Source organism: Fusarium sambucinum, chromosome III (assembly GCF_050947815.1).
Source record: "Fusarium sambucinum isolate potato_lamoka chromosome III, whole genome shotgun sequence".
Lineage (NCBI taxonomy): Eukaryota > Fungi > Ascomycota > Sordariomycetes > Hypocreales > Nectriaceae > Fusarium > Fusarium sambucinum.
The window spans coordinates 7,513,883-7,540,949 of NC_139292.1; the positions used below are offsets into that span (position 1 = coordinate 7,513,883).

Sequence of the window (27,067 nt, forward strand, 5' to 3'; positions counted from 1 at the left end):
CAAGCCCCGAGCGCAGAAAACTCCATCACGGAATTTGCCAACCGTGCACTCTGTACTCTACCCCAGATCTTACCCCAGTTTTCTGGGGAAACGCGTTGTGAGATCCTTTACTTAAAGGATGTTTCAACCTGGGTCTTCAAGTCCGATCCTCACCTTCAAGGACAGAAACCAGCAAGTCAATTGCTAAAGAACCTCTTGAAGCTTGTTTGTTTTCTACGCCATGGCTCACCAAGACGTGCCTTCTGTCAAGCCGACTCAAGATTCTCAGCATCTGGAGACCATGGATCTTCCATATGATGAGAAGAATGTGGGCGCAAACGATGTTGAAAGTCGTTGGACGCCTGAGGAGGAGCGTTTGGCTCTTCGCAAGCTTGATTGGTGCTTGATTCCTTTGTGAGTTACCTCTACTACTCCAACAACCAATGGACTTACTGATAATTGACAACAGGGTCGGATCTCTTTACCTGGTATCTTACATCGACCGTGGCAACATCGGAAATGCATACACTGCTGGTATGGGTAAGGATTGGGGTATCACATCAAACGATTACTCTTGGATCGTGACCGCGTACTACATCGCGTACATCTGTTTCCATTGGGTAAGTTCCCGCTGTCCTCCATCCACGGCAAACCTTGACCAAACTGCTAACGTCTCTTCACCAGCTAATTCTAGTCTGGAAGTTCATGCCACTACCGGTAATTTTTACCTCCCGATTTACGACGCGCGCTCGAATACTGACATTGATGATAACAGCTCTGGACTTTCTGCATGGCCTTCGGTTGGGGTGTTGCCAGTATCCTTCAAGCCGCAACAACAAACTTTGCCGGAATCATGGCTCTTCGACTTCTAATCGGCGCCTTTGAGGCTGGCTTTGTCCCTGCTGTTGCGCTTTACTTGACATTCTTCTATCACCGACAAGAGATGGGACTGCGCTACGGCTTGTTCATCTCTTTCTCACCGCTTGCCAACTGCTTTGCCTCGGCTTTGGCGTACGGTATCGTCCAGGCCAAGACCAAGATTCACAACTGGCAGCTCCTGTTCATCGTCGGTAAGTCAATCAAAAGACGCGTTCTCATGAACCACAGCTAACAATGTTGTCACAGAGGGTATCCCAACCTTGTTCCTCGCCTTCGTCGCCCTCTACTACCTCCCAGCGTCCCCATCGCAGTGCCGATTCCTCACCGAACGACAGAACGAGATCATCAGCCAACGCGCCATCAAAGGTCGAGGAGAAGACACCGAGAAGAAGTTGAACTTTAGTCAGGTTTTCGCTGCCTTTTACGACTACAAGAACTACATGCAAGCCTCTATCATTTTCTGCCTCAACACTGCCTTCGGGTCTCTCCCCGCCTATCTTCCTACTATTCTGAAGGACATGGGATACACCTCTGTCAACGCGCAGGGTCTCTCTGCTTGCCCTTACATCGCTGCATTTGTTGTCTGTGTCGGAATGAGCATGCTATCTGATAAGGTGGGACAACGTGGTCCCTTTGTCTTTCTCTTCTGCTGTGTTGGCGCGGTTGGATACATCCTGCTGGCTGTCATTCACACCACAGCCATCCGCTACTTTGCTACCTTCCTTGTCTGCGCTGGTGTTTTCCCTGCTGTCGCTTTGACCTTCACTTGGGTGACAGATAACCAAGGCTCCAGCTCCAAGAGAGGTGCTGGTCTTGCTATCTTTGGCATGTTTGGCCAGTGTGGACCTATTCTGGGTGCTCGCCTGTTCCCCAAGTCGAGCGGACCGTACTACTCGAAAGGCATGTGGGTTTGTGCTGGAGTTCTTTTCGCCGCTTCTCTGGTGGCGGTTGTTTTGAGCGCATGTCTTCGTCTGCAGAACCGCCATCGTGATCGGGTTCACGGTAAGAGCGATGCCAGATATGTTCCCGTTGATGTCGCTGAGAAGGGTGACGCTCACCCCATGTACCGATATGTCCCTTAAGAACATGGCGGTGCAATGGAACTTCGAACTGTGGGAGTCTTTGGTGGATGGTGGTGTACGACTCAACGTTTACGATTGCAGGTTTGTGACGCTTTAATTTGCTTGGTAGTCGGTGTGGTATGGATGGGATGTGGTGGTAAGGGAGCTGTGAAGCATCCTAAGACATGAGGGTGATCAAGTTTGGATAGTTCACCGTAGTTCCAACATTGAGATACATATTATTCAAAACTAAGCTGTTTAATCATTCTGTTCTCCAACTCCATACATTTGTGAATTGCCGAATATCTCAGTCATGTCCCATGGGAAAGAATCGGGGTGAAAGCCAGCTCCAGTGTCTAGCATTCCGAAGCTGAAAGGGCTTTGGTATCTTGACATGAAGCCAGAAGCCCCTTCATTGGCTGGCCCCCCGTTTCCGTAATCTGTAGCGATTAGTACCTGTGAAGAGTGTAATGGCTGTGGAGACATCAAGTGACCGCCTTGCTCATGTCCCTGTACTCTACTAGACATCTGCATTTCGGCCTCTGTACTAGTACCATGTCCCCTACCGAAGTCACTCTGTACGGTACCTGGAGGAGCATCCACTTCCCATACTGTCAGCTGACGTCTGATTGTATCCAAGCTCCGACCACTTCCAGGTGTGTGTTCTGCTTCTTCTTGAAGAGTTCGAACAGCCATGCCAAGGCGTCGCGCAGCGTCGATTCGGACTCCAGCTTCGGAGCGTCTCATGTCGAGAACATCCACAGTGGCTGCAGTGTATACACAGTAGCTCACTTGGTAGGTCATCAAACGATGAGGGAAGCTCTTGGTGTAGAGATCGTGGATCGCGTGTATCCGTTTCGAGTGATTGACGCATGTCTGGAGGGACGACTTTCGGAGTGAAGCATTGGGCGAATGGAGGAGCGGTCGAAGAATGAGGATATGCAGAGTGTGGTACAAAAAACTATGTCGTCAGCCATGTCGTTCATAGCACTGAAGTGACTCACTTTAAAGACGCAATATGCGGTGGTGGACATTGGATCATCCCCTCGTCAATCTTCAGAGACGCATGTAGTTCATCATACCATCCAATCAATCTGTCTGACAGAGTCTTAATCTCGGGGTAGATGTTCTCTAGATGGGCGCGGTCGAACAGAAGCCTCATCATATCGGTTGTGATCTGCAAATCGTGTTTGTGAGCATGGTTTCTGGCTGACCACTGTTTCGGGTGTATCCTTACCACGTGAAGTTGGCAGAACGCGCAGAAGGTTGCTGTGTTGTACATGGGTGTCGGCTTGAAGGCAGGGTTAGTAATGTCGGCATCGCTGGGTTGCCAGCTACGATTATCGTCGTAGTGATCAACTGGATATAGAGATTAGTGTGTATATTGAGAATGTCGGATGATTGACAGCTCACATATTTCGTTCGGCCCATAGGGTGATCCTGTCAAAGAGGGTGGTCGTCCAAGTGCGAGGCTGAGCGTCTTGTCCCAAATAAATGCCGAATTATATAATCGTTTCCTGGCCTCAATCTCGGATGGTGTCGATCTCTCTAGTTCCGCAATTCGATTTGCATTCAGATGGATCCCGATATCCACCATCATTCGGATTGCCTGGAGCCATCATTTAGCCATTAAAATAACAACAACACCACACATTAGACCTACCATGCCCGTAAACAGCCATCCTTGAGAGCTTTTTCCAATGGCACATTGTCGCCCACCAAGGATAAGCAGTCCCTGGATGGTCGTTATCCGTGGTTTAGCGTTGTCCAGCTCGTCCATCAGCAGCATCTTGGCGCGAGTGAAGAATCGATCTCCCATGTTGGAATCGACGGAATCGCCTTCTTGTCGACCAAGATGACGACCCGCCAGGGCAAAGATTGACATCAACAGGAACTCCGAGTAGTATGTGCCATTCAACGCCATGTCCATGATGAAAACTGACATGTTGAGCTCATGTCATCAATACGAGGAAAGAGAAGGTACCAACTAACCTGGTCGATAGATGCAATTGTGCAATGGGTGTAGCCAAGTCCAGTACATGTCGAGGAGTTGCCAACCCATCTCGTTAGTTATACCATACGCAGCCATGGACTTGGACTTGGCTAATGGAACCCATACCGTGTCAAGTAAGTCGTACTGAGATTGCAGACGCTCAACATGGGCTGACTTAGATGCTAAAGATTGATCTTCACCCACAGGATCTTGCCTCGTTGTTGGTGACGGGCCATTTCCTGTCAGTGAACCAGCATGAAAGCGACTCGTCGGACCATTGTAAGTGATTGAGCCATCTTCTCCAATACCAACCTGCGACCAGATCGTGGCATCAATGGTACTTGTACGTCCATCGCCAGTTGAGAGTAAAGATGCCGCAGGTGACGTGTTATCATGGATGGAATTGGCATCTACTGCATTGATAGGTCTTGTAGCGCATTGTTCACTACTAAGCCGCGCGTTCCTCCTTTGACTCTCTTGCAAAGCCACCTCAAGCTCCTGTATACGAGCCTCGGATTGATCATCCCGAACCTGACTATTAGCAGGCCATACACAAGTATTGCCAGATCGGGCGCAAGCTCTACACGTAGGTTGCTCTCCAGTACATTTAATCTTGCGTGACTTGCAGCTCTGGAATATGTTTACTAATTAGCTTGTACGTTGGAAGTCATTGCTAGGGGATGATGAGACTGACTTGGCACGCGCTTTGTTGTTGGTAACAGCACATGTTAGCCCATGATCTCCAGCAGCGGCATCTTGCCGGTTCTTCTACTCACAATCCATAACGACGTGGGTCTCGACGATTGGACCCTCGGGCTTGACGCTGTCGAAGGCGACCTTCGGAGGAAATTGCTTCCGACGATGCTGGACTTGCTACAGATGGCATCTCGGAGTCTTCCTCCATCGTTTCCTCTGTAATGTCCGTTGGCTATACAATTAATTGTCTTGAGAAATCTTCCCCAATTGCAAATGCACATTCCGCAGAACTCCAGCTTGTCTCGTGATCGGGTTTAGCGTGCGGGGTTGGGGATCGGTAAGATGCCGACATGGAGAACGAGGCTACAGGGTATGGAGTGAGACAACACGGACAAACAACAATGAGTTAAGAACATGAAGACGAGTTGGACGTTGCTTGAAGTAAATGTCAGTGAAAAGTCACAATTGAATATGCTAAACTATGAATAACAATCTACAGCCATTTGGCTTCATCACTCCCAAGTGGTTTCGGCATGACATCCCAAGATGGCTCCAATCCCTCCACGCTGACACTATGCTTGACAGCCCTCATCTCGCCAAAGCCTGTTTGATGCGTCTCGAGGTACATCTCCACATCCGTAGGCTTCTCGTAGTCATCGGCCTCGAAACCTGTCTTACCAGCGTATTGACCCAAGCTGCGAAGATATTTCATGGCACCAGCGAGTGAAACATCGACGCGATACGAACCTCCATCGACAGACTGACGGTACAAAGCTGCCATCACGCCTGAAGCTAACAAGTAGCCACCCGCGTGGTCAAGCGCTTGACACGGTGTGGGCCGAGCTGCTTCCCCAGCACCGTAATGCTCGGCTTCTGAGACATTCATTCCCGAACATGTCTGAACAAGTGAATCGTAGCCGCGTCGTCCCGCCCAAGGTCCCTTGGTACCAAATGCAGACATGCAAGCGTAGACAATGCGTGGGTTCAGAGATGCTACCTCATCAGGCCCAAATCCCTTGGCCGCCAAACTTCCAGGTCGAAAGCCTTGGATGAAGACGTCGCAGGTCTTGATGAGTTCCCTCAATCGTTGTCGGTCATCGACATTGTTGACGTCGATGTGGACAGTGCGCTTGCCTCTACCAAAGTCACGGTCCATGGTAGGTAGATCGGGGAGTCCTGGACTTGTGACCCAGATGACTTCGGCGCCGTGAGCAGCCAAAGTCTTACCAGCCAAAGGTGCGGCAATGACTCGACTCATCTCGACAACGCGTAGGCCACGAAGGCACTTGTCGTTGCCTGGTAGTAGACGAGGAGACAACCCTGTTGGCGCTGATGCGATTCTGGTTAACGCGATCGGGAAATCATCAATCGCTTTGGATTGAGGTAACCTGTCCCACTGACGGTAAGATCGTAGAGCGTAAATAGCCAAGCGACGTTCCAAACCAACAGACTCTAGGTCAATACTGGCCCAATCTTGCGTCTTCTTGGTGACATCGATACGGCTAGCCGTCAATGGCAAACCCAACAACTCCAGAGCTCCATACCCGTGGTTGGGGAACGAGTCGTGGATACGGACAAACCCGTCCGAGGTCTTGTGTAAGCCACCGACAGGACCCCAAGGAGACGGCGCTGGCTTACCGTCAAGAATGTAGAGCCGCTCTGACTTGAACTCAATGACAGCGTGCTTTTGAGGCACAGTCACCTTGGGCACAGGACCATCGTTGCGCTTGGCATGGATCAGAGCTGCTAATAATCCGGACAGAGCGATGGTGCTTTGTGCCAATGATCCGATCTTGTAGGATGAAGGAAGTGCTGGCTTTCCGTCATCGCCGGGGAGAAGAAGAGAGTCGAGGGCAGCGGGAGGGAGTGAGAGGCCTCTCCAAATGTCGTTGACGATGTCGCGAGAAAGAAACGAGGTGCGATCAACGCCAGTGATGGTGGTTCCGTTAGACAGATGCGGTTGAGGAATGTGCTTGATACCATTGACACCGTTGATGCCATTGTGTGATCCATTGACACCATTCACGTGGAAACCATGACCATCCAACGCCTTGACAGCGTCGCCATTGGCAGTGCTTGCCTCAGGAACCTCGATACCCAACAAAAGAGCGTGCTGCTGTGTTCCCAGAGTATCTCTCTCACCAACACTACCCTGAGCCCATGGTCTCTTGATGGTGCATTTCCAAGCAAGAGCTGGCTCAAAGAACATGTTGGTCAGGATCTCGTCATCCTGGACACAGTACAATGACTTCACCATGTCGTTGGTGAGAATATTGGCATCTCTGACTCTTCTGTAAACAGCCTCATCGTCAAACATGATGTCAAAGGTCATCTCGAATGGACCAGAGTTCTTGGATCGGATGATGCGAGCAAGTTCTTCCATTCTGGCCTTCCGTGATGGAACCTTCTTCTTCTCTGCAGTAGATGTCAGCACCTGTTCCATACAAGACATGCAATGTGGACTTACCAATAACAGCCAGTTTACCGTTCTCCAGAGTCTCTAGCGACTCTGCGGATAGAGACATGGCAGGCGTTGGGCTACCGTCCGAGGTAACGTCCCTGAATGTGATGGGGAACAGCGACGAAGATTCGCCATCTTCCAGGTCGACGAGGTGGTAGAGACTGAACTTGAAGACTGCGCCAGCTTCCTGTTCATGTGGAGACAGCGGACTGGCAAAGTTACCGGTCGTGGCGATCTGACCCGGATACGAGAAGTGAAGGATAGAGGCTCGTGCGTTGTTGGCAATGGTGTAGGCCATGTCCTGCGTAGGAGCGACAACCTCGCCCAAAACCGCGATCTCGTGGGGATTGGCCACAGCCTGTGTTTCCAGCGGGCCCATGACACCGTTCTTTCCGTAGACATGGTAAATGAGACGACAGCTGTCCGACTTGTCGAGTTCAGGGAATAAGTTCTGTGTGTACTGGCGCACTCTCTCCAGGAAATCGTCAATCTGGCTGATAAGAATTGGATCTCTTATGCCGCCGATAAAGATGGTTCGATATCCCAAAAAGGTGACACCTTCGAGCTTCACCTGGTAAGGTGTTTCCAGGAACTCAGCATCAGATACACGAGTTGTCTTTTCAGTCACTTGCTCATACTTGGCCTTATCAAGACATAGGACACCACCTGGACCAGGTAGACGATCTGGACGTGTCTTCTCATACAAGGTGTGAGCAGCGACAGACAAAGGTGTGCATCTCTCTTCCGGTGACAGAGGTGTCAGGTCGAAAGAATCGTAGCGCATGGTCGCAATCATGGAACGTCCCTTGGGGATGGCGCAAATGCCGCCACATTCCATGATCTTGCCCATGTGCCAGGCCACACCGCTGGAGATGCCTCGCGAAAGACAAAACGCAGCAAATGGAGCAGGGTCGTAACATCTTCCGCCAAGGATGATATCAGGGTTCCCCTTGAGTGCTTCCATGAATCTGTTACCGAGGTTAGTAGATATTCTGTATGAAGAGATTGAGCTAACTTACGGCTCAGCACCCATCTGGGATACAACATCAACCGCACCGTCAACAACGTCGGCGGTAAGGGGCTCCACCGGTCCACAGGGGCTGACTTTGTTGTTCTCGATTCTTGACTTGATCAACTCCCGGTCCATACCGGCATTGATAGTCGCGATCTTGAAGGAAAAGCCAAGACGCTGTGTTATCGAGGAAACAATGTCAAACATCTCCTGGACATGTTTGTTGCTACCATCACCTCCCACCGAGCCGATCAAAACCTTGATCTTGTGATGGAAGCATGCTGTGAGGATGGGCTCCAGATCTCGGATATACGAGCCTTTGCCGCAGGTCATCTTGTTCATACCCAGCTTGTAGGGTCCACCATCTGTAGATCCACTGTCGACGATGATGGCAGCAGGTTTGAACTTCTGAATACCATACCAGAAATGCTCAACATTGTAGCCATAACCTAGCATGGCATTAGGCGTAAGGATGCTGAATTCGGGAACCTCCATCTTGGCAGTGTGTGGTAAAGCACTGGAGTGGAAGTGAGGGGTGATGCAGGAAATGAAGATGATGCAGCATGCATGAAGCTGGGGTAGAACACAATGTTTAAAGGCACCTGTAAGAAGAGCCTATGATATTGCTGCGACGATATACATGCGACATTTCTTACTGTACGGAGTTGATGCCGAGGACGATCAGGCACTCGGTATGATCGGTTTCAACCCGGTAATGCCACTCGGTATCTTGCCGGTATGATTCCGAAGTCACGTTATGAACGGAGAACTCTTTGACCCGCATTCTTGGCCGAACTTGGCTCTTCTTGCATCAAGGTACCAGAAAACTTGGCCGCTAGAAGCATAAGAGACGAAATTAGCAGGTCACTTTATGCTCCTTATGCTATAGTCCTTAGACTCTTTATTTTGATACCCTAAGACTTAGGAGGCCAACATTTCTGCTACCCACTAGACTGGGCACAATCAAGACTGCATCGTGGTGATCGACCAGCGAAGCCGTGGGGAAGATACCGACTAAGACTTTGTTCTATTGAGCAATTAGCCTCAACGAAGTAGTCAGATGAGCATCAGTGTACAAGTATCAAAGGATCCTACGATGGTGATCAATTATTATGTATGTATATAATGTGCCTGAATGTGTTTTAAACAACTGTGTCTCAGTCGTCAACTCCATCCATCTGCCTGTCAAAGAGCCGTGGTTACATATTCAACATGTCTATTATAAGCTTTTTTTCTTCCTTGTTGCTTTTAGTCGGATGTTCTACGCTTGTAGATGCATATCCGAAGCCCACCAAGTCCCGTACCACCCATAGTACTGCTGACTCACTACTTGTTGGGCCGTCTGTGGTGGAAGTTCCTCCTGCATTTTTGAACGTATTTCCAGCTAAGGACTTTAACCGGGCCGTGACAGAGCCTTACTGGGAAACTGTCATCAATGATACCAACAGCCAGAATGTTGCAAACAGATCAGTTGAGGCTCTGAAGCATGCCGACTTTATTGCCTTTGACCCGGAATTCTACGAGGTGAGACAGATCCATCCAAAGCATTACAGCCCGCTAACTTGTCGACATCCAGATTCTCGACATTCGCGATTACACACAGCCAAAGGAGATCAAGTCCATCTTTGACTTTCCTCCTGGTCCCGAGTGGGCCAATCGTTTGGTTCATGATGGTTCTGTATACGCGCCTGAGTGTAACTGTATCTTTGTCGCTGAGCTACACCCTCCGAAAGAAGGGTACTCAATGCAAGTCTTGCCATGGGTATGGCGCACAAGTCTCAACGGCTCAGAGCCTGTCACTGAGAAGGTCTACCCTGACCCTGCATTGACCATTGCCAATGGGGCATACTATCACAACGGCAGTATCTACTGGACCCAAGAAGGGAATTACACAACACCGGGTGGTATTGTCAAGATGAATCCCCAGACCTTGAAGACCGAAGTGGTTCTCAATAACTTTATGGGTCATCGTTTCAACTCTCCAAATGACGTTGTCATCACCAAGTCAGGAATTGCGTATTTCACTGATGGCTATTACGGCTATGACAACTTCAACGACACGGTCAAGCCAGAAATGGCCAATGGTGTCTGGCGTTGGGACATGGCCTCTGGTAATGTCCGCATGGTTGCTGGAGCGGGAACCGGTCTGTTTGTGAACCCCAATGGCGTCGCTTTGAACAAGGAGAATGACAAACTCTACGTTACGGCACGTGGGTTCACTTCTGCTGATGTCGATGGAAATCGCAACATTTACGAGTTCGACGGCATCAACAAGAGATCTACTCTTCCTCCTGTGCGCTTGTTCACATGTGACGATGCTGGTTTTCCTGACGGTATCAAGGTCGATGCTGAGGGCAGGGTATACGGCGGCGTGGCTGGAGCTGTTGATGTATGGAGTAACGATGGAAATCTGTTGGGCAAGATCAAGGTTAAGGAGGGTGACACTGCTGTGAACATGCAGTTTGTCGAGAATAAACTGTACATTCAAGGCCGTAACAGCATCTATGTGGTAGAACTCTCGGCTAGGAATGCTCAAAGCTATTAGATATTGTGATAGCTGGTTTGAATGAGGCATGCTAGATCAGTTTTGACATATGTTTCTGGAGGAGGTTTGGGACCTCAACCAATGACGTAATGCAACTTCATCACGAGACTTGGTAATTCGTAAACTGCATAAAGAAATACTGCATTGTGCACGAGTAGTGTGGTCACGAAACGTCTTATATGCTTTTTGAGCTCTAGAGCATTGGACTAATTGCCAATGGTCTCATAGCAGGAATGATAGCTTATCGTAAACTACATAAAGGCCACATTTAGATATGGCTGTCAGTAGGACCACACTCCCGGGATGACAGTGTCGTGATGTAAATAGTTCTCTTATTAAAATGAAGTCGCAGCTACTGTAACCAAATCCCAATACACCTGGTGATATTGTATGAAAGACCTCCAATTGCCATCCTGAAAGCTTACAAATACACACACACTCAGCAATGCGACTTGTCACCCATGTGACGGCCAATTTCAGCATTACCACAGAAGTCAAGGTCAGGAGAATAATTCATGTATCCACAGTCGACAGACGACAGACCGATGCTAGACGGAGAAAATGTTCCCGGCACATACCAGCCACACTGATCGGTGATGCGTCCGAGATAATCGGCATATCTGGAGGCCATGACAGGAAACCGTCTGCACAGCAGAATGCAACCTACCAGGTTGAAGTGGTTAGCAAAGAACACCAAGCCGCCAACTTGAAAACAATCTGTAAAGCTTACCACGTCACCCCAGATGGAATACCAGGCTTGAGTAAGCTCGCCCACACCGCCATCGGAGTTGGAAAACTGTGCTTTGAGCATATCGACAGCGGTAGCGCAGTTTCCATGGTCCATAGACAGACTATAATACTAATTAGTAATGCATCCAGGGCTGAGAAAGACTTCAAGTTTACATACCCACATCCACACCACATTTCTGGTTAGTCTCGATCCCATCCACCCTCGTCTTTGGTTTCAAGAGACTTCAGTTGACGCGTAGTTGTCCGGGGAGTCACAGTGGTGTTATAGTCAACAGTGACTCCTTCCGTGACTTCAAGGCCTTGAGCATTCACGTGCGCATGGTATACACCGTTGGGCATATTGTCTGGCAGTGTGAAAGCTGCGCAAGCGACAGCCGACTGCAGAAAAAGGAGGATGTTTGTGGTCTTCATGGCGAATAGTTGTTGAGGTGTAGTACTGCCTGGGATCTCTCTGTTAGGGAAGGACATGCGTCTTAGCCCTGTATATGCGTGTTATGTTGCGCTTAGATGTCAGCAACTGCATTATCTGTCCTAGAGGTTCTTCTTTTAGAGCAAGTCGTCTTTTCTATATTCAATCAGGCAGATGCTCTATTAAATATGCAATATTGTTGCGAGACTGTGTTATCCGCTAGTTCCACACTCTTTCCAACGCGGATCACTGTCTTTTTCACTCTCTCTCTAGCTTAAATTTACACAATGTAAGGCTTCAATAACAATGTTAGTCAGGTACTGATAAACAGCAGCATTGCATAGCAGCCCACGTCTCCATCCTTACACAACCTAAGAAACGGGAATTTAGTAGGTTAGTCAAGGAAGCATTACGTCGCTGAAGTAAAAAGAAGCAGCCCACACACCGTCCCTGGTCCAAATAGATTCACATGACCTCTGCAAAGTTCTTTTTCCATGAAGTCTTCAATTGAGGTTGTTGGTTGTGAAGGCATAAGGCCTCCTCCACATTGTGTCGCGTAACCATCCACAGTAGCCACAGCAGTCACGTTAGACTGAGCGGTGAAATGGTCATGTGACTCTAATTGCACTATCTCCTGTGTCGTGTAGGGCTTCGGTTGCTTGGTTAAATAAGTATTACATTCGTATTGAGAAGTTAATTTCTTTAAAGTGAAGACAGAGTATTTCACGAGCCTTGTGATTATTTGCCTGAGGTAGGGAGTCAGAGCTGTTACATTCAGTATATCAGTGTTACACGTGACCGTAAGTTCCACGGCTCTTAACAAGTTACTATTTTTTATAATCCTTAAGCTTTTGCCTAGGCCTTCTTAATTTCCTCTAGGTTTTTAATAAAGGTTAATCTATCTACGTAGATTAAATTTTTAATAATAATTAAATCTAAAGTTCTCTTAAGATAAGGTTTCTTCTATAATATAATTCTTTTAATATAAACCTTATAATAGAGATTATAAAGGAAGCTTCTATTATATTAAAGATAGTAATAATTTCTTTCTCTTATAACCTTAATTAAAAATTAAAGATATTATTATTTAATTAAATAAGATTAATTAAATTAATTAATTTTAATCTCTTATTATATATAATTAACTTATTATAATTCTTATATATAATACTAATTATTAAGCTAAAGGCTATTAGTCTTAATTATTACTTTAATAGCTTATATTCTAATATAATTAAGATTATAGTTAATTATAATAGAGATATTAAGCTATATATAAAGATAATAAACCTCTATATAATAAAAAAGAGGGATACCTTTATAAAAATTAAGCTAATAGCCTTTACCTATAAATTAGATCTCTTAATTTTATATAAAAAGGATAAGTAAAAAGAAAAAAAAAAAAGAGTTAAAATAGGAAAAAGGCTAAAAGAAATATAATAGCTTAAAAAGGTTATCTTAAAGGAAAAGGTTAAATTATCTAAATAGTAAAATAAATTCCTTAAGGCACTTAATAAGACTATCTTATATAATAAGTAGTTTAATCGGTTAAAGAGGCAGGTAATAATAGCGGCTAAAGCCTTTAAGTTATAAAGACTATACTAGTTATAGCCTAAGACTATAAGTATACAACTACTGGAAGAAGTCTAGATAAAGAAGCCCGAAGCTAAAGGCTTGGTGCAGATTATCTAGTCAATTGACCAAATAACGCTGCTTCTATCGTGAGAGATTCGTGATGTTTTAACGAGTTACAATCCACATGACATTGATCACGATATGATATATTGTAAAGGAGAATACGTTATAGTTATGTTACTGTATCAGTGTAATGACTATTTAGAAGACTCTGTGGTAGATTGGCCATATAGGTGGAATATAGACAAGACCCTATTATCTATTCAACGATCCAGAATATATTTGGATGTATATTGATGTGAGGCCATGGTTGTCATGCATGAGTGAAAGTTGACAGAAGGGGACAGGCTACTGCTCACAGTAGTTTTAACGTCTTGCGGCAGATTTGTTATCAGAATGTTGAATATAGCATTGGAATTCGGAAGCAATATGTACGACGAAACACAATAGGCCCCCAATCCCAACCTCAAAAGACGTTTCCTTTTGTCTGCTTCATCTCCGACACCTTCAAGTTCCTAATGAGTGCCACCCAAATAAATGATAAAGCCATAATTGCTGTTCCAGCAGCCAACATCCTAGTCTGGGCGTAACCGTACGCTTTTTGGATACCGATACGCTCAGGAGTTCCCTTGGCATAACTTAACTGAGTATCAAGATCGCCATAAATGGCTTCAAGGTTGTCGAGTGCACTAGACGGAAGATACTTGAGCAATGCCTTCTCAAAGGTGTTTGTCCAAATAGCGCCAGAAATAGTGTAACCGATACTGCCTCCTGCTGTACCAGTCACGTTCAACATGGCCAAGGCTGCAGCAACATGCTGATGGTCAACGGCGGCCAACACTGCGAGCTGCATGCAGATGGTGAAGACACTTCCTCCAACCGAAATGAAGATCTGGGTCATGACGAGATAGCCGACGTATCCCGTTGGGCTTCGGAAGTATATCATCAGTCCCTGAGCAAAGATGTAAAGCGGTACACCGATCCAGAGGAGCCACTTGAAGTAACCTGTTTTCCTAATACCCCATCCAACGAGGAATAAGAGAAAGCCAGACACAACGCTGAAGGTGTTGTTGACATAACCAGCTTCAGATACTGACAAATAGTTGACCACTTGAAGGAACGACGTGAAGTAGTTGTTCCAGCAATAATACGAAATCTGATATGTCAGATCTAGCAAACACGCGCCCACCAGTGTTCTGTCGGCAAGGAAATGGAACTTGAGGAAAGGAACGGGCGCGACGTAAACTTCGTTGATGGCGAAACCGACAAGGAGGACGAAACCGACGACGATCATAGCGATGATGTAACCCGTTGCCCAACCGTTGGGAGCTGTCGCGGCGATGTTGAATGGGAGGAGGAATATGATCAAGCCAGTCGCGAAGAGGAAGACACCGAGTACTGTAGGTTATGATATTAGCGAAAAGAGTCCTTGCCAAGACACGATGCACTCACTGTCAAACTCGATGAGGTAGTGCCAGACACTTTCTTTGAACGTCCTACCACTAGCCTTCTTGGGTAGAATGTTCTTCTTGGCCTTGTGCAAGTTGACTTTGAGGAGAATGTACAAAGGCGCACAGATGACTGGTGTCAGGAAGGCAAAGGTACCGAAACCCCAGGGCCAGCCAATGTTGACAAGCATTTCTTGGGACGCGTACGATCCAGCGAATGCAGAGATCATGTATGGGGAGGATGTAAATGCGAAGGCTAGAGCTCGATTCTTGAGATTGGTCGCGTCGGCAGTCACGACATCTATGCTGTAGATGAGGCCTGTGAAGCCGACCTGGTAGAAGACCTACCCAATTTGTCAGTGTCTATGGGTCATTAGATGATGCATTGCATGTTGCTTACATTGGCAGCACAATAGATCGACAAATTTGTGCTAGTAGCCATCAATATGAGACCCAACTCAGCAAAAGCCACCATGAGAAGATATCCTTCGGCGCGACCCCAAAGATCAAGAAGCTTCGCCAAGGGAATGAACACAGCCGCTGTCATTGAGCTTGCAACGACATCAATGACGTTGAGAAGAGAGTGAGCTCCCCATGAACTGGTAACATAAGGTACCAGGCTACCGACAGTCGAGCTCTGGAACGCGTTGAGAAGATACACGAACCAGATGCAAATGAAGAGTGTGATGAGTGACTTTTTGGTCCATATGAGCGTGATAGCTTCCATGTTCCTCACACCTTCAGTGACGTCTTCATCTGGTAATGTGTCCCCAGCAATAGGATTGACTCCATCTTCCGGTGATCGTGTAGTCTTTTCGTGGTCAGTGGTAGTTGTCATCTCAGTCGCGTCGACCTCCGAGCTCTTCCCAGAGCCAACACGGGGCCGCAACCTATTCCAAACACCCATTATGAAAGACACAGGAATGTAAAAAGAGAGAATATGAATGACAGAGAATGGTGGAAAGACAAGGAAAGAAGGGCAGATCAGGTTTCGTTAAAAATGGAATACGAGCGCTCATAAGACTGAGTACATTTCCGACGTCGGTGGATATCCTCACAAAAAAACGCATCAGATAAGATCATATCTGTCCGTTGGTCCCGATCAATACTGGGTCTTTTGCCTTCTACTCGGCAAGATCGGCAATTGAGAGTGGAATCTTTACCAAATAGGTTCCATTTATAAAGCGATTGTCGAACCAAAAGAGGTTCAGCTCACGGTAATACGGCACCGTTGGATCCACTGCGTACGCCAGTAAGATTATCTAGGGTAGTTACTCAAGCAGTCAATACGAGCGAAACAGGGGATTGGATCAATCTAATCTAATCTTATCCGATACGATTTTGGCAGAGATTAAGAGTGGTTGGAATCGGGCTGACAGGTATGACGTTTAAATTTACGAATCACTTTTAGTTAATAGCCTGGTAGGCGAATCTGGAGGAATGTCAGGGAGTGACAATTCCTCCCCAATGTCAAGGATGTTTAATGTATTGGAAGAGCTTCCATTTTCAAGAATAGTTGCACAAGTCAGGTCGCCTGTGAAAGGTGCGTCCTCTGGTGTCAGAACTCGGATATCGAACCTGTGCATGTATGGTTGGTTCCATTGGTCCAAATATTTCGCGACCGGGATTAATTAATCATAGAATTTGTAGACAGGGCTGATGTTAAATTGGAATGATGGAATCGTAGGAATCGGGCCAAAATTAGTGTCAAAAGGAAGACTCTCTGCTGCATCTAACCAACGTGACATAGAAACCGACTTTTGAGCTAGCTCTAAGACAAGATCCTGTTTTGAGCGTGTTGAGTCTACCTCAATATCAACGTCCAGCAGATGCATGACACTGAAAACTGCAGGCCCGACACTATATGACCCTGTTTGGTGGTAGTCCACTCTGAATGTAGGGTATATACGCTAATTGTTGGCTGGCTAGCATCGAACTCCGCTACAATGGTTGAACACAACCATCATCTTCCGTAGTATAGTGGTCAGTATGCAAGCTTGTCACGCTTGAGACCCGGGTTCAATTCCCGGCGGGAGAGTTCCAGCCACCTGTAATACGCAGGCAATTCTTTTTTTCTTTTACTTTTTTCTATATCGGATAATTAATTTTCATCCAACACGACGAGAATATTACAAGGCGTTAAGGGTATCAAGTAGATAAATACAACAATGACATACCGTCGAAATGCTAGCCCTTTCTTATAGGACTTTCTTTCATTAAATTCGTTAAAAACTCATGTTCCTCCATTCCCTTCTCCCAGAATTGACCTGAAAGAAGTCTGTTCCCTTAACTAGTCTTTGGCGCCTGCATCAATCAACATCTTGGCAACGCCCCCATGTTTATTCTTTACAGCCATAGCCAATGGTGTCTGTTGCTTGAAGTTTCGCGTTTCAATTCTGGCTCTTTTTTTCACCAATTGCGTCACCGTCTTTGCGTGCCCTCCAGAAGCCGCTCGTGCAAGCGGCGTATTACCTTCTTCGTCCTTGGATTCGATATTGGCGCCTCTTTCTAGAAGCAAGTTTACCACATCATGATGTCCCTTTGATGCGGCGAGACCTAGAGCCGTACTTTTTGAGGCCGTTCGCGCTTCGATCTTGGCTCCCTTGTCAAGCAGGAGCGTCACTATTTCTTGACGTCCGCCGTAAGATGCGTAGATTAGTGGTGTAAGATGGAGCTTGTTTCTGGCTTCTAATTCCGCACCATGTTTGAGAAGGGTCTTAACTATCCGCGTGTTTCCGTAGTAGGCAGCTGCTGAAAGTGATGTGGTACCATGTTTATCTTTGACCTCAGTGTCTGATCCTTTTTCAAGAAGCAGGTCTACAATCTCAGTTTTCGTGTTCGCGACAGCCCATATAAGAGGCGACAGGTTTTCCATGTCTTGGCCAACTTCCACAGGCCATGAGTATGATTTCGTTGATGCCCTTTCAAGCTGACGTTGAATGATCTTTTCAAACCAGTTTCCTGGGCCTTGTGCGACTTCTCCCTTGGTTGATAAAAACCGTGGTTGACTCTTTGGATTACCGTGTGAGTAGGCGGTTTTACCGTCCAGCATGTTCTGGGCCTGCGACCTGTTGGTTTTGTGCTTTTCATAAGATTTCAGACGCCCCTGTGTCTTGGCCTCCTCTGCAACGATTTGATCCGTAAGACTTTTGATTTCTGTTTGCACTGACTTTTTCTTTTCAGCAATCTTCCACTCTTCTTGTTCTATCGCAAGCATTTTATTCTCAAGGGTATCTCGACGATCCCTTAGTGTGGCTAGGTTCTTGATGGATGGATGCTCTGTTGACCTTGCAAGATGTTCTTTCTTTAGCGAATCCATAAAATCATATTTTAACTTTGCTGTCAAAATTGCTGGGTGTTTGTTGGCAACCGTTAGAGCTTTGTTTGTGCGATCCAAGCTGACGAAACAAAGTACCCCTTCTGGGCCATTTTCATGTGTCTGATCAACTGTGACCTCAATCGTTCCATTATCAGCTTTTTTCGTGTCACGACACTTTGGGTCCATGAATGGTAGGCTCTTCTCGATATCCGCCAGCTCCAATCCTTTGACTGACTGCATGATGAAGCTGCGCATCGTCGATGCGCTCTTGGTAGGGTTTCGTTCAATTGCCACTATAAGATCATGGCTTTTTGCAGCATCAGATGTGAATCGAATAAGTTGGGTGATGACACGAGATTTGCTATCTCCGTTGCTGTTGAGCAAAGCCCGACTATTCTCCCACTCAAGCGGCGGATATGTTTCTGCCAATTTGAGTCCAAGCTTCTGGTAGCCTATGGCACATAGCCAGATACCTGTTGTCCCTTTTGCTTGCCCAGGACCGATTTGTCTATCGATACGAATTCGGAGGCGAGAGAGATGCCCAACTGGTGGTTTCGCGACGAGTATCGGTCCGAGCGTTTTTGGTCTAATGTATCCACTGATTGAAGGTGAAGTGTACAAAGGGATTGCAATGACTTGATCATCATTCCCTTCGAAGGAACAGTTGAGCGAAGCGTAGTCCGTCCATTTCTCGTTGTAATGTATCGTCAAGGAGGTGTGAACAAAGCCGCTCGCTACTGCGAAAGTACTGCTGGGGTTTGGGTTCTGGGTATGTGGTACTATACGTCCACAACCAGAAAAGTCCTTGGGAGAGGAAGCAAAAACCCCAGCCGAGACTGCCTTAGTCACTTTAGTAGATTCTCCACTGAGGTTAGTCTCAGAAATTCCCCAAGCAAGGATAGAGTCGTCTGTTGTTTGCTCCATTATCTTCAGTTGCAGACGCTCAAACGCCTTGTCGCCTTCGCCATATATCATCGACATCGAGATATTGAATATCCCCAAGAGACAGTAGGCCATATCTTCCTTTCTTTTGGTTTTCCGATTTGCCGCCCACGACATTCGCTGTGCCACGCTTGCCTTGTGGAAGTCGCAACCAACTAAAAACCCTCGAGGAATATTCGTGATCTTTCCGATCTCTTTCGACAAGTCGTTTCTCGTGCCGATAAAATTCCATTGTTGGTCATAGAACTGTAATTCTTTGGGAGCTAAGAGTTCTTGCAATGTCCAGCCTCGTAGAAACCACGAACTTGAGTAAAAGTTGGGTCCCAGCTCCCAAGGTTTGTTGCTTTTGGGCACGTCGCTCATGTAGGTGTAGCAAACTTTGGCATTCTTATACCACTGGAACATGGAGTTGATGGACTCTTCGAGCTCCTTTGAGCTGTCCTTCTTGATACAACAGGAGTCGATCCAGATGTATTTGATTTTATCTTTCTTGGCCTGCTTACAGCAGCCCAGCACTTTTGCCATTCCTACCTTTTTTGATGAGCCTTTTGTCATGTCAGAGAATGATACCTCGTCTTTATCCTCGCCCCATCTGTGGGAGAGAATGGCGTATTCAGGAATTTGACGTTCGGAGAACTGTCGCATCTTCATCGTTTCGACATGGATCAGGCGCATGTTGAATTGTCAAGGTGTTCTAATTTCAGGGATAAAAGGATTTGATAACACTCGTAGATGTCTGGATGCGTAAACTACGTCTCGGCACGCACTCAACAGGTTGACTCGAGATTGTTGTGTAATCACGAAGGACGAGAGGAGTGAGACCTTTAAATCATTTTCAGGCTGCGAGCTCATCTGACATCAGCCGCAAAGCGGCTATGCAGTATACCTCAGCCTACTTAACAGGCCGTAGCCAATAATATGTGCAGTGTCAAAGCTGCATAATGTCAAATCCATCAATGCGGGGTCGATAGGCATTTTTGAACATTTACAATCTTGTACATTGGAGCGTTATAGGGAATGTTTGTCGATGTCTCATACGGTCGATCAATTTGAGTTCCTAGGCCCAATACTAACTTTATTCTCTCAACAGATAAGAGTCATAATACTATACGGTTAACAAAGTAAGACTTTTCTTCTGCATACAAGCCGCATCAACTCAGCAGCTGGTTTCTACTTATGATCATTTTGTTTTATGATGCATATAATTATTGATAAGAAAAACCCAGACTTTTATTAATCAGTTGATATATCCGTTCAAGCCAGGTTCTATGCGAAGGAAGATTCTATGGGTAGTTCCGAGGCGTTGCTGAATTGCTCGTCTAAATTTGCTAAGATCTAACAATAATCAAGGAACAATTCATAGACAGGGCCTTATACATGCAAAAACATAAAATTGATCTCAGATTATAATTGGTCACAATTGACCCGTGAAAATTAGATCTTAAAGATTTAGAATATCCATGTCATGGGATCAGCCGCTCCGCCATTTAAAAACCCATCAGTCAGCTATAGACAATTAGTATCTTGACTTCAAACAAAAAGAATGTCACTCACCATCAGGTTCCAATCCTCTCCAAAGTCAATCGCCGGGCCACTCAACGACTGGAACTCCCCACCATCTGGCTCAAGCTGTGCGATAGACGACTCAAATACGCCCAAAGCCTCCCTAGTCACCTCCACCCCCGCCCGCATCATGTTCTGACCCAATTCCTCTTCTGAAGCACGATTCATAGTTGCTTTGATCTGTTCCAGTACCAATGAAGTTAGCAGGTGACCCTTGATGTTCGTCTCGCCTGCCTGAATGCACTGTAACGTCCACGGTCTGGAGTCTTGCATCATGTTGAATACGTCCGCCCGGACTGGCGTTGATGAAAAGGTGTCTTCTTCTTGGACCTGGTTTCTAAGATCGAGTAGAAGTATTATACTGGCTAGCCAGGTTGAGGTTCGGAAGAACCCAGAACTGCAGACGATAAACCGTGCAAATTCGACATTATCATTTCCTGTACCGCGTGCAATTGACCATGACCGGAAGGCAGTCTCGACGACCATCTTTCTCGAGAAAGCGTAACTCGGCTCTGTCAGAGATAAACCGAAGAAAGGAAAGTGTAGAGCGCCCAGAAAGCGACGTATGGTAAAATCCATCGCGGACAGCTCGAACTGTGTGGGTGAGAGTGCATCTTTCTTAGAGCTTTGTAGAGTGTGAATAGCCTCTTTGTACGAGGCCTTGAGCTCTGAGTCTAGGCGCAAGGTTTCTTGGTACGAGTCGCCCTGTCGAAGATCGTTGAGCAGCTTGGCCACTTTGAGACGAGACGGATATGTTTTTCGCATTGCTCTCGCGGTGGATATTTGCGTGAAAACATTGTCAGGCCGCGATGTGGGGTTCTCGGTCAAGATCTGCTCATCATCAAAGTTTCCAGGAGGTTCAGTGTCAAAATCCTCTGTAGATATCATCGGCGGTCCTCCAGATGTCATACTTGATTGCAAACACAACTCAAGTATAGTATTCCAAATTCTTCTTCTCATCTCGCAAGCAAACGTCGGAGTTTGAGGGAGATGTGTTGGGTCTCGGTGTAAGCCCATCGACATAGCGGTCCTTAGGAGCGAGCCACATGCGATCCAAAGTGTTTCGCCACCAACGGCCACAATCTCTCTTGCAAGAAGTAACAGGATATTCGTTTGTAGGAATTCAATTCCAAGCCTTGACTTGAACTCTGGCTCAGAGATCCATGTCTGCGCCTCGTATATCCACTGGATAGCTGATGACCGAAGAGAGAAGTTCTCATCGTATGTCGTTGCACCCAAGGCATGCACCAGCCTCAGTTGGACGAGAAGATCTCGGCCTGGTTCGTTGTCGGACTCCCACATGGCATTGTAATTCTTTCTGAATGTCGGGATGTGCAAAATACGATGAAGCGTCTCTATCGTACCAAGGTAACACTCAACAAGACTGTCCGAAACCACACGAGAAACGAGATGTGTGGTAAGTAATGTCGGCCATTCAGGAGTGCGTAGCTTCTTGATACGTTTACCTAAAGTTTTGCACTTTTGATACTCTTTGATAAGATCCGAAGCCTCGCTTGTATTCTTGTCGATAATTTCCAGAATATCTCGAAGCTATACCAGTCAGTACGACGATCGATGACAAATAATCTATACTCACCAAGGGCAATCCAGTCACGAAGTGACTTTGTCCAAAAAGTCTTGTCTTGTGAGAAATAGCACGAGGTATCGCCAACCGGCCACCCGGTTGACTTTGGGAATGAAGATGAAAGGTGCCGCCTAATTGAGTTGATGTCGTCTCAAAATTAGACGATGAATCTTGGGGATGAGAAGGCGCTGTGGCCGATTTCGATAGCTGGTCTTCAAGTAACTTGACCTTGTTCTTTAGCGCTTCCAGTTCTGGCAGATCCGAATGCGGTGTTGATGTAGTGGGGGAGACGCCCACGAGTACTGCCGGTGGACCAAGAACTGAAACAATGGATTGATCCTCAGGTGTTGGCAACGATAATCCTGGAAAATCGTCAATATTGCGAGGTGCTAGCTGTCGTCTGTTGTCTTGAGTTGGTTGAGGAGGTGCTGGGTGATGGTTCTCATAAACGCATTCACCTCGTCTTGACCGGGTACAATTGCTGCACGGAGACCCGCGATTGCAGCGCATCTTGCGTTTGCGACATAATGTACAAGCCCTAGAAGCAAGTCAGTTGTACAGAACTAATTGTTTGAAACAGACATTGCATACACGGCTGGTCTTCGACGGCGACGAATTGGTTCCATGATTAATGTTGCTGAAATGAAGGAATGTAGAAAGAGCGAGAGCGGGAAATTCGGAAGTTGACCTGAGTAAAATCTACTTGACATGTAGTTCTGGCTCGCCGTACACCGAGTCCGAATCTTAACCCCGACTACAACCCGACGCCGTCTCGTTCTAATTGGTCAATGCGATATTCCGAGTCTGCAACGATATTAAAGACTTGGACGAATGAGTCGATTATCACCGTATAAAGTTGTCCTGGTATCTCGATCGATAACATCAATTTACCATCTCAATACAAAGCCAACTTGCCTCAATCCTGGCCATCTAAGAGTCATCTCCACCTCGGGACTGAATCATTTCTCAATCCAATTAATTTTGATCCTCTACAATGTTGTCTAAGGACTTGTCTAAACAAGACAGCTCCGAGACTCGGGACGACTCTTCCCCAAGCAAGGAGACTTCTTCGAAGATAGAAGAAGATACTGAACTGACATCTTCTCCTGCGCCTGATGGTGGCCTTCAAGCCTGGCTCGTCGCTGCAGGTGCAGCTTGCATTTTCTTCTCATGTCTCGGTTTCGCCAATTCGTTCGGCGTCCTTCAAGAATATTACATGACGCACCAACTTCACGGACATTCAGCAGATACAGTTGCTTGGATCGGATCTGTTTCGACATTCATCCAGTTTGCGGCCGGTGCATTGAGTGGACCTTTGTTTGATCGCTACGGCGCTTGGGTATGTTCTTCCAGAAGTCAGCAGTGTGTTACTATTTACTGACATGCTCTCAGGTAATCAGACCGGCTGCAGTCACTTACATCTTTGCAACCATGATGACGAGTTTATGCACAGAGTACTGGCACTTTATGCTTGCCCAGGGTGTCTTAATGGGTAGTGCAATGGCATTTCTCCAAATCCCAGCTTTCGCAGCTGTCTCTCAGTACTTTGACAAAAAGAGAGCGGCAGCTTTTGGGATAGCAGTCTCGGGCTCTTCAATTGGCGGAGTCGTCTTCCCAATCGCCTTGTCCAAGATGTTGAATGACTCTTCACTTGGCTTCGGCTGGTCTATCCGAATCATGGGTTTTGTCATGATACCTCTCATGTCATTCTCTTGCATCACTGTCAGATCTCGATTGCCGAGTCGAAAGACCTCGTTCTTCCTTCCGGCTGCTTTCAAGAACCCGTTGTATCTACTTGTCATCTCGTCACTGTTCTTTTTATTTATCGGCATGTTTGCACCATTGTTCTTTATTCCTACTTACGCTGTTTCACGGGGCGTTAACCCAACCTTGGCATCTTACTTCCTTGCTATTACAAATGCTGCGTCAACGTTTGGGCGTATTATACCCGGAGTACTCGCAGACAAGTATGGCCGGCTGAACATGTACTCCCTTGGCGGACTATCCACCGGCATCGTCATTCTCTGCATGAACGAGGCAAAGAGTACCGCATCATTAGTGGTATATGCAGCAATCTTTGGCTTCACTTCGGGAACAATTATTTCCGGTGTGTCTGCAGCCTTTACTCTTGTGGTCAAGGACCCTCGAGATAACGGCACTTATATGGGTATGGGTTTAGCAGTCAGTTCTCTTGCCGCTTTAATTGGGCCACCTGTTAATGGCGCTCTCATTGATCGATTCGGCGGGTTTTTTCAGGTATCTGTGTTCAGTGGCGCGATGTGTTTATTTGGGGGCTGTCTTGCTGTTTGTGCCAAGGCTAGAACAGCAGAGGGGATATTTGGAAGGGTCTAACATTAATTCACATAACTGCCAAGAGGTAATATGAGTCGTAGAAGTAGATGAACGAAATAAAATATTTGTTTCCAGCATTTTGTATCCCATTTGGCTGGAGTTACGCAGAACGATACCAGATAGGCAACTCATACAGTATGCGGTCTGACTCACCCGGTAACCGAGTTGAGTATAGCGTCGGATGTAACGAAGACTCTCATCTCACACTTCAATACTCGAAGTATCTAGTCTAGTTTCTGGTGTATCCGAGAAGTATAAATGCTTGAGTCGCCCTCAGTACAAACCACCTCCAATCAACGACTCTATCAATTACGCCTTGTACTCAGATCCGAACAACATGGATTACACCACAAACGAGATCGTCAACGCCTACAGGTCTGAGCGATTGGAGTACATCAGAGCCGACAAGAATGATACAAATCTCCAAAAAGTAGCCCTCGAAATCTTAAAAGACCCTGTTGTACAAGCTCTCACTGCACCTTCAATTCTTCAACCCAAGGGCCAGAAAGAATGCGACTCATACCTCGAATCTGTTTGCAACTCCCTCCTCGGTGTCGCCATATGTCTACGCGACGAAAACACCAAAACACCCGTCATCATTGGTGTCATGTGCATTGGCTGGGGTGGTATTGCTCCTCATGTTGTTCATCATCGTAATGCAGAAATCGGCATCACTCTTCTAAAGGAACACCAGGGCAAAGGCTACGGAAGAGAGGCTATTAATTGGATACTTGATTGGGGCTTTAAGCACGCTGGCCTGCACACCATTGGAATCACAACAGCTTCGTACAATCCACGAGCTGTCCATCTTTACGAGAGTATGGGGTTTGTACATGAGGGAATAAGAAGGCAACAGATTTGGCAGAACCGCGGATGGCATGATTTGATCAACTTGGGAATGACGGAAAGGGAATGGGAAACTCTACGTGGGTTACCACAGCTACAGAATCAATGAGTGTCAAAGTCAACAGCTGTATGAGATAATGAATGAGTCCTTTTTTATTGGTTCTTCTCACGTGCCTCCCAATGTGCCTGTCCATCCACTTCTTGATCCAAGCTCTTTCCAGCACCTCCCAAGCCCCTTCTCAACCCCACTTATCCATATCCCAACTCCTCCATGATCCAGGTAATCGTCTTCGGGTCGGTATGATGGTCTGTCTCGAGTGAATCGTCAAGATTGTGTCTGATCGGCATGTCGTCGTAATCGGTACGCAGAATCGGTAAGTCGTCGGTATCGCTGGCATGTCTTCGAATCGTTGTTCCATTCCCATTCCTTCAAGTTCGAATTCGTTATTCCATCTCTTACGGCTATTGTCTCTCTTGTAATAACTCGACCATCGACTTTCCAAGCTCTTTCTTTTTGCCCTTATGTCATCCATTAATCCATCATCCGTGATCAGTACTCGTCGGTCTCGTTCATCGGTCGCGTTCGTCGATCTCAGTCGTCGGGCATCGGGTACAGTCGTCGGGGCCGTTACCGGCATCTGTCGTCGAATAATCGAAATGCAACAACGGGAGATATCATGTCGTCGGGCCGAGCTGCCGTCTGGAAAGTATGCATGTCAGAATCCCATAGCTTCTAAGTGATGCATAAACCTTACTAGTACGTGTAGTTGGCGCTGGTTTTCCTAGCATGTAGCATGAAAATGGCTTTTGCCAACAAGAAGTACTACTGGAGGTACCGTGATGGAACGTGACAAAGGGGGGCTCCGTGTGGGCATTAGGAAAATATCCAAAAGGCATCCGTCCGTAATTCGTATCGTGTTCAAATACAAGGCAGTGATAATTGTCTTCGTGAACGAGTCCTGCGGTCTCCTAATGTGATATGAGGAATAACCGTGGTTCTATCGCGAATCAGCCATTGATGAAAGGCGAAGTGATAAACCAACTGGCCAACACTGGATCCGGGCTCGGTGTCATGGGGATGAGTCTAGAGATGTCACGGTTTATGCGAAAAAGATCCGAAATGTGGTGAGATTGGCGAAGGTAACCAGTAGCATGGCACGACTATATCAATGAATCATCCTCGAACTCCGGTAAGAATAGAGCGGCGGTAGCTGGCAAGGTATATCAGGGTCGAATCATCCAACGGATTCCGCACTTGTCTATTATAAGCGCGCAATAGACGACGCAGCAAAAAAAGGCTTTTCAATGTGAGTCAAATGACCGGCAGGTAACAGTCTTCACCCTGGCCTGTGAAAGGCAGAAACCCGTATATCTGGGAGGATATAGGACATGTTGGCGGCTTCGCTCATGAGTAGCGTCGTCTTAGACTGGCGAGTGATAGAGGGAGTGAAGAGGGCATAATACGTTCTCATGACGAACGCATTGAAGGTCTTTCATCTGATCGACGGAACAGTCACCACAAACATCTTAAATGTCAGTGTGCACAATCTGATAGAGAATAGAAAATGAATAAGTCCAATATTATCATGGCG

General features: G+C 46.7%; 10 protein-coding genes across 10 annotated transcripts; 4 read left to right on the top strand and 6 right to left on the bottom strand.

The window, feature by feature from the left end:
* Positions 1 to 220: 220 nt before the first annotated feature.
* Positions 221 to 1,940, top strand: FSST1_012670 (major facilitator superfamily domain-containing protein; the record flags this gene model as incomplete). The annotated part of the gene is made up of 5 exons (XM_083235916.1): positions 221 to 393; positions 449 to 599; positions 664 to 696; positions 755 to 1,049; positions 1,105 to 1,940. The coding sequence occupies 5 exons, from the start codon at positions 221 to 223 to the stop codon at positions 1,938 to 1,940; spliced, it is 1,488 nt and encodes a 495-aa protein (XP_083082366.1).
* Positions 1,941 to 2,177: 237 nt separating this feature from the next.
* On the bottom strand, positions 2,178 to 4,695 carry FSST1_012671 (transcription factor domain-containing protein; the record flags this gene model as incomplete). The annotated part of the gene is made up of 7 exons (XM_083235917.1): positions 2,178 to 2,880; positions 2,924 to 3,096; positions 3,157 to 3,278; positions 3,333 to 3,528; positions 3,583 to 3,857; positions 3,912 to 4,556; positions 4,689 to 4,695. 7 exons carry the CDS (start codon positions 4,693 to 4,695, stop codon positions 2,178 to 2,180), a joined length of 2,121 nt encoding a protein of 706 aa, XP_083082367.1.
* A 406-nt stretch (positions 4,696 to 5,101) lies between these two features.
* Positions 5,102 to 8,576, bottom strand: FSST1_012672 (CoA-transferase family III domain-containing protein; the record flags this gene model as incomplete). Its single annotated transcript, XM_083235918.1, has 3 exons — positions 5,102 to 7,023; positions 7,076 to 8,037; positions 8,089 to 8,576. 3 exons carry the CDS (start codon positions 8,574 to 8,576, stop codon positions 5,102 to 5,104), a joined length of 3,372 nt encoding a protein of 1,123 aa, XP_083082368.1.
* A 717-nt stretch (positions 8,577 to 9,293) lies between these two features.
* FSST1_012673 (SMP-30/gluconolactonase/LRE family protein) lies at positions 9,294 to 10,626 on the top strand (the record flags this gene model as incomplete). Its single annotated transcript, XM_083235919.1, has 2 exons — positions 9,294 to 9,605; positions 9,658 to 10,626. 2 exons carry the CDS (start codon positions 9,294 to 9,296, stop codon positions 10,624 to 10,626), a joined length of 1,281 nt encoding a protein of 426 aa, XP_083082369.1.
* A 439-nt stretch (positions 10,627 to 11,065) lies between these two features.
* On the bottom strand, positions 11,066 to 11,550 carry FSST1_012674 (uncharacterized protein; the record flags this gene model as incomplete). The annotated part of the gene is made up of 2 exons (XM_083235920.1): positions 11,066 to 11,477; positions 11,534 to 11,550. The coding sequence occupies 2 exons, from the start codon at positions 11,548 to 11,550 to the stop codon at positions 11,066 to 11,068; spliced, it is 429 nt and encodes a 142-aa protein (XP_083082370.1).
* Positions 11,551 to 13,886: 2,336 nt separating this feature from the next.
* Positions 13,887 to 15,775, bottom strand: FSST1_012675 (putative MFS transporter; the record flags this gene model as incomplete). Its single annotated transcript, XM_083235921.1, has 3 exons — positions 13,887 to 14,818; positions 14,873 to 15,212; positions 15,269 to 15,775. 3 exons carry the CDS (start codon positions 15,773 to 15,775, stop codon positions 13,887 to 13,889), a joined length of 1,779 nt encoding a protein of 592 aa, XP_083082371.1.
* A 1,383-nt stretch (positions 15,776 to 17,158) lies between these two features.
* FSST1_012676 (uncharacterized protein) lies at positions 17,159 to 19,804 on the bottom strand (the record flags this gene model as incomplete). Its single annotated transcript, XM_083235922.1, has 1 exon — positions 17,159 to 19,804. One exon carries the CDS (start codon positions 19,802 to 19,804, stop codon positions 17,159 to 17,161), a length of 2,646 nt encoding a protein of 881 aa, XP_083082372.1.
* Positions 19,805 to 20,578: 774 nt separating this feature from the next.
* Positions 20,579 to 22,903, bottom strand: FSST1_012677 (uncharacterized protein; the record flags this gene model as incomplete). Its single annotated transcript, XM_083235923.1, has 4 exons — positions 20,579 to 20,635; positions 20,684 to 22,243; positions 22,290 to 22,815; positions 22,869 to 22,903. The coding sequence occupies 4 exons, from the start codon at positions 22,901 to 22,903 to the stop codon at positions 20,579 to 20,581; spliced, it is 2,178 nt and encodes a 725-aa protein (XP_083082373.1).
* Positions 22,904 to 23,271: 368 nt separating this feature from the next.
* Positions 23,272 to 24,629, top strand: FSST1_012678 (major facilitator superfamily domain-containing protein; the record flags this gene model as incomplete). Its single annotated transcript, XM_083235925.1, has 2 exons — positions 23,272 to 23,616; positions 23,670 to 24,629. The coding sequence occupies 2 exons, from the start codon at positions 23,272 to 23,274 to the stop codon at positions 24,627 to 24,629; spliced, it is 1,305 nt and encodes a 434-aa protein (XP_083082374.1).
* A 337-nt stretch (positions 24,630 to 24,966) lies between these two features.
* FSST1_012679 (acyl-CoA N-acyltransferase) lies at positions 24,967 to 25,584 on the top strand (the record flags this gene model as incomplete). The annotated part of the gene is made up of 1 exon (XM_083235926.1): positions 24,967 to 25,584. The coding sequence occupies one exon, from the start codon at positions 24,967 to 24,969 to the stop codon at positions 25,582 to 25,584; it is 618 nt and encodes a 205-aa protein (XP_083082375.1).
* Between the last annotated feature and the right edge of the window lie 1,483 nt (positions 25,585 to 27,067).